At 41.7% G+C, this 6,538-nt stretch overlaps 1 protein-coding gene across 1 annotated transcript; it reads right to left on the bottom strand.

Annotated features, from left to right (window-relative positions):
- Positions 1–4,779: 4,779 nt before the first annotated feature.
- LOC101724248 (olfactory receptor 13G1-like) lies at positions 4,780–5,694 on the bottom strand. Its single transcript, XM_004838988.1, has one exon. It carries the CDS (start codon positions 5,692–5,694, stop codon positions 4,780–4,782), a length of 915 nt encoding a protein of 304 aa, XP_004839045.1.
- Positions 5,695–6,538: the final 844 nt, after the last annotated feature.

Here is a 6,538-nt window from a genome sequence, read left to right on the forward strand (position 1 = left end):
ATTAGAAAACACAAGGTATATATAAAAATTCGGGTCTGTGTATACTTGCTATAAATGAAGAATTGGATATTGAAATTTAAAAGTTATGTAGGAGTACAAAGGACCTAGAAAGTAAAAAAAAAAAAAAGAAACAGTGTTGGAAGACATTTAGTACCTAATTTTAAGTCTTCCTCTAAAGCTACAGTAATCAAGGCAGTGTTGGTGTAAGGAAAGACATATAGATCATTGGAATAAAACAGAGAATCTAGAAATAGAACCACACATACATGGTCCACTGAGTTTTGAAAGATTATTTAACATTAACATTTTATAGAATATAAACTCAATTCAAGAGCAGAGGAAAAGATAGTGTTTTCAACAAATGGCACTAGAACACCTGGTATCCACATATAAAAAATTAACCTCAACCCTTTATTTCCATACATAAAATAATGTGAAAGGATCTATGAACCTAAATAAGAAAGCCTAAAAGTATAAAACTTTAAGAAGAAATTATAAAGGAAAATGTTTTTGAATTTAGGGTAGGCAAGAACTTCCTAGGATATGAAAAGCATGATGTATAAAAGAAAAAAATTGATAAATGAGATTCCATCAAAATTTAGAAATTTAAATGACATTGTTAGAATGAAAAGTAGTCCTTAAACAGATCATATTTACAATGCATATAATCTATGACAAGAATATATAAAGAACTCTTACAGCTCATAAATAGACAACACAATTAAAAAGTAGACACAAGATGATAAATAGCCAGTACAGCACAAGGAAAGGTGTGCAACTCTAGAATCAGAAAAATACTAATCAGTGCAATAACAAGATTGAATTATACACTCATTAGGGAAATGAAGTTAAAAGTTTTAAAAGCCTTGTCATGACTGTTTCTTTTTGTTGGCTTCTTCCCCTTTGCATTTAATTTGTCACACCCAATGGATTCATTCTGCTGGGCTTCCTGGGGTTGTGATCCTCATTGTCTTTTCCTAGGATATTGTCTAAAATTTTTGGAATGTTGGTTTGGTATTCATGAAGTTCCTAAGGTTCTCTTTATCATGAAAATATCTTATTTCTCCATCCATTTTGAAAGATAGTTTTGCAGGGTACATCAATCTGGGTTGGAGGCTGTTTTCCTTTAGGGCTTGAAATACATCACTCCAAGCTCTTCTTGCCTTGAGGGTTTGTGTTGAGAAGTCTGCTGTGATTCTGATGAGCTTTCCTTTGCATGTGATTTGTTTCTTTTCTCTCACTGCTTGTAGAATTTTGTTCTTCTGTTGTGTTTCTGGAATCCTTACTATTATATGCCTATGTGTAGAATTGTTTTGATCAAGGCTAGCTGGAGTCCTATATGCCTCACTTATCTGTATGTCAAGTTCTTTTCCCCTGCTTTGGAAGTTTTCTGCCATCACTTCTATAAACAGTTTTTTTAAGTTATCTGCACTCTCTGCTGTTTCTTCATTGACTCCGATCAGTCTTATGTTATTCTTCTTTGCATCGTCTAGCAGCTGCTGGATTGATTTCTCATGTTCCCTTACAATTTTAAAGCAATTTTTCTTTTCCTCCTCACTAATTGCAATCTTATCTTCTATATGTGAAATTCTATCCTCACATGTGTTCATTCTGCTGCGTAGACTTTCAGTGGAGTTTTTAATCTCCTGGAAATCTGTTTGCATCTGTTTTATGGATTCCATTTGTTTCCTATGTTGGGATTCCATCATGTTCCTCAGCTCCATTATTTTTTTATCTGTGTCCTCTCTAGATTTATTAATCATGTCTTGCACTATGGGCTCAATTTACATGGTTATCTGAGAAATTGTTTCTGATTTCATTTTTTCCAAATCCTCTTTCGTTGCCAGTTCAAGGAGTCCAGGTGGTTGAGTATCAGAGTGTTCCATCTCGTTTCCCTTTGGGGTTGCTTTAGGTGATGTGGAAGTCTGGTTTTGAGACTTGTTTATATATCTTCTCATTTCCACAGGGGTGAGGAGAAGATGTGTGCTGCTGGCACCCATGGGGCTCACCTCCTCAGTGCTTGGGTTGGTGGTACAGCAGCCCAGTAGTTTTGCCTCCTCTGTGCTGGGGACAGCTCTGCTCCTCTGCACTTGGGGTGGTGGTAGGATGTCCCAGGAAGGCCCACCTCCTCTGCCATATAGCTTCTTAAGTGTTTTGATCAAACTCCAGTATTTGAAACAGTTGTGATTATTAAAAAATATTTTTTGATTTTGAACTTATGCTTATGAAGGCTAATGTGATACTAATCTCTCTTTTCCTAAACATCCTATAACACCCATATATTTTTACCTAAAGTAATAAAAAGGACAGTAAGGCTTGCTGAGAGTTTGAATATAGGGATTTGTATTGAGGAGATATCAAACATTTCAGTGAGTGAGAGTCTGAGGTAAGGGGTCCACTGGGAAGTGCACACCTTGATACTGATGAAACACAAAGCCTACAGCAGGTATTGATTTGGAAAAGTCTGTAATGACCTGTCAAAAGTCACACCACATTCTTTCAACTGAAAATGTCAGGACACAAAATAATATGTATATTATGACTCCATATTTATGAAAGCCTATATGTGGGCACAAATATCCACATAAAATAGACTGAAAGTCTCAGGAATAGTAACCACTTAACAGTTTACCCTGAGTGTCACTAAGATGGCACATTTGTTTACATAATAACTATCCTGAGCATCACTGGTACAGGTGTCATTTCAATCCATTGATGCTTGCATTAAATAAATTTGATAAAATTGTTGTTTTTATATTTCCTGTTATATTATCTTACAAAAATTATCAAATTTTGGTCTGTGTTTTAAAAATTTGACTTGTAGGTGGTTAATAAATGCTAGTTCTGGATAGAATTACAAGTGTTTTTGCTGTATAAAATATCTTTGAAGCATGGGGTAGGTGGGCAACCCACTTTCTGGTCCCCCTTCTGTCTCTCTTAGGCAGAAGCTTTCTTTCTCCAAATAAATTTTTCCTACACTTCAAAAAAAAGAATTACAAGTGTTTTGCTTTTCAACTGTCTCCTTTATACATATTTCCATTTTCTAATTTCAACAGAATAAAGTACATATATGTAATGAAAAGAAAATCTTCTGGTTCTTCTGCAGTATATTGTTACACAGTATACAAGAGAAACCAGATGTACATATGAGTTAGTAGTATGAGCTACCTTAAGCATTCCCTAGGCAGGGGTCCTGTATGATTGGTATGGATGATCACCTCAGTGCAAATTGCTTTCCCCTACACTACAGTAGTAGAGAGAGCTCTTATATAGAATTTTTACCTTATATTCAATCTCTAATAACATTTCTAGTGGCCCTTGTTCCCTTGACATCAGAGTAGCAAAGCAGACAATGCAATCACACTTGGAAGTCTAAGTCCTGGTATGTTGCCACAACCACCCTCAATAAGACTCACATGTCTCTACAAAGCTCAGAGGCTCCAAGATTGCACTGTAAACTCGTCCACTCACCACCACTCAAATGCCATTGCCCACAGACCTGAGCTGTGTTTCAAATTAGAGAAAAATAGAGATGTCATGGTTCTTTTAACGATCATGCCACAAAAATGCCTCTCCAATGGCCTTTCCAAAACTAGGCCTAATTGATGGATATAATCTATGTATCTTCTTTCATTGTGGCAATCAACTGATCAGTTTCCTGAGTGCCTGCCATGTGCCTGGTTCAGGGATAAGAATAAAAGATAGTAACTATGCCAGCAAAGAGTCTCCACGAAAAAAATAGTGAACACTGAGGGGAGACAGAAAAACCAACATATAGGGAACAGAGAAGCCAAGAGATCACCACAGTTCTTACTTTAAGATCAGTTCAGGAGAAGACCCAGGACCCTGAAACTAGAAGGAGTCATTGCTCTGGGCCACCAGTGATAAAAGCCTGAGTAGCAGTGAGGTCTCTGGATCCTGTGAGGATTTGTTCTAAGAAATGAGCCACCCCAAAAGGACTGAAAACCCAGTTCCACAAGGAATCCCACTTTTGCCTCCATTGTCCCAACTACACAAGTTCCTATTTCCTGCATCCAGCCCTGCCAGTTACCTATCAGAAGAAACAGTAAAGACATGGGCCACAAGGAGCTTTTCTTCCCAGGACCTTCCCTGGGGCCCAAACCTTCCTGGGCTGGTCCCAGTGTTGACAGAGAAGCAGCTGGCTGATATTGTTGGTGGATGCTGGACATAAGGAAGGATGAAAACCTTTGACCATTTCACACTGCCCCCACAGCATGTTCACATCATAGACTTGGTGAGAGCACTGTCAAACTATCTCCTTCTAAGGTGCTACAAATTGATACCAGATCATTCTTGGAGGCTTTGCATACAGGAAAGATCTATCCTCCTAAAATTCCCAACCTTCTTCATCTCCTCAGGAACCCTGAACACATGCCAGCTATGCCTATGGCAAAGACACCCTTTGCTGTAAACATACATGACAGCCACAAAGTGGTGTTCACTTTGCCCCTGCCTTATGGAATACAGACTTGGCAGGGCTGGTGAAAGGGCTGTGCCTATCTTTGATGATTTCTTGAATTAAGTTAGTGCTTGCCTTTCACAGTCACATGGGACACCTCCTCAATTATGCCATGAATGAAAATTCAAGGGCTTCCAAAGTGCAGCAGTGTCAGAGCTGTTCCAAATCAGTTCCATGGGATATGTTCTCAGCAAATAGGGCTCAGCATAACTTTCCTAGTTACACTCTCAGTCACACCTGTTCCTCCCCCCACCACACACACACAACTTGGGCCATGAGGGGGCTGATGTCAGTCAGGCTCAGCTGCAGGACAGAAGTCTCCTGAGTGCTACTTTGACATCCTTGTTCCTCAGAGTGTAGATGAGGGGGTTCAGGGTGGGTGCCACAGATGTGTAGATGACTGACACCACCTTGTCCTTGTTCAGCATGTAGCTGGATGCAGGACGGATGTAGGTGTAGATGACAGTAGAGTAGTACATGGAGACTACCAGCAGGTGGGAGGAGCAGGTGGAGAAGGCTCTCTGCTTGCCTTCAGCAGACTGTATGCAGAGGATGCTGGCAACAATGAAGCCATAGGAGAGAACTGTCACAGAGAAGTTCCCCACGGCCAGGAACACATCTGCTGCAAAGGCCATATCCTCATTCAGGCGAGTTGGGGAGCAGGAGAGTTTCAGAAGTGGAGGGATCTCACAGAAGAAATGCTCAACTACATTGGACCTGCAGAACTGCAGTCTCATGGTGAGGCAGGTGTTGATTGAGGTGTTGGTGAGGCTGATGGCCCACACAACCCCAGCCAGGAATGTACATGCCCAGGGCCCCATCAATACACTATAGTGCAGTGGCCGGCAGATGGCCACATAGCGGTCATAGGCCATGGCGGAGAAGAGCAGCAGCTCAGCCCCCATTGACCAGGTGAAAAAGAAGAGCTGTGCCATGCAGCCCCCATAGGAGATGGTCTTCCTTGCCACCATGCTGCTCAGCAGCTTGGGCAGGATGGTGGAGGTGCAGAGGATGTCCACTAGGGCCAGGTTAACCAGAAAGAAGTACATGGGGGTGTGCAGAGATGGGCTGGCACTGATGACCACCACAATGAGCAGATTTCCTGAAAGAGCAGCTGTGTAGAGGCAGAGGAAGGTGGAAAAGAGCAGGATTTGCAGGCTAGGCCTTTGGGAGAATCCCAAAATGAGGAACTCAGTGACCAGTGTCTGATTCATCTCAACATTGTGTGTGCACTGGGACCTGTGGAGGAAACCGTGCTGCCTTGGTGGCTATGACAGTCCGTTGAGCAAAAGTGCTGAAGTTTCAGCTTGTTCTGAAGAGCTCACCCTTCAGCCACTTAAAGACAGGATTTCAAGTGGGTCATGGGGGTAAAAAACAGAGCTCTAAGCCTCCCAACATGACAGGGAGAGCCACTGCTGCCAGCCGTGGTGAGCTGCCCTCCCCACCACCTGTTCCAGGGGAACTGAGGCCAAGGGTCACTCACAAACAGGGGGACTTGAGCTACTGCTCAATTCAGCTTCATCCTTGTCCAGCCCAGCATCAGTATGGAGAGACTCCCAGGATAATTTCTGGGGTACCTGGCGATGAGGGGGCTTGAATTATTTCTCCTCTTGAAAATTTGCAAAGGTTATATTTACTGCCCACTCAGGGGCTTTGACTGCCTGAGAACAAAAAAAGGATGAGAAAATATCAACAAGTAAAATGTTCCCACCTTGTCTGGTCACATGCAAGCAGCACTGTTGGAGAGAGGATACTCACAAGTGACTTGTTCACTAACGATCAGACTTCATGGTCACTCCCAGCTGAGGATGTCACTGGAGTTAGAGGAGAAAGACCCATCTGTAGAACTACCCCCTTATTCCACACCAATCTTGCTGTTCCTCCTCCTATTCAACCAGCCCACACACACACACACACACACACACACACACACACACACTTGACTCACAACCAAAACTCTGCAGCTGCTTATAAAGACACCTAAAGATGAACACTAAATAGTGTAATCTCAGGCTCACATATGCCAGTTTCCAAATAAATAGATAAAAGCAGATTGTT

The sequence above is a fragment of the Heterocephalus glaber genome, unplaced genomic scaffold, assembly GCF_053883595.1.
Source record: "Heterocephalus glaber isolate CG9 unplaced genomic scaffold, H.glaber_assembly_v1.0 deba00001497, whole genome shotgun sequence".
Taxonomy (NCBI): Eukaryota; Metazoa; Chordata; class Mammalia; order Rodentia; family Bathyergidae; genus Heterocephalus; species Heterocephalus glaber.

Excerpts from the sequence above, each read along its gene's own strand:
- LOC101724248 (XM_004838988.1), bottom strand. The coding sequence starts at position 5,694 with ATGAATCAGACACTGGTCACTGAGTTCCTCATTTTGGGATTCTCCCAA.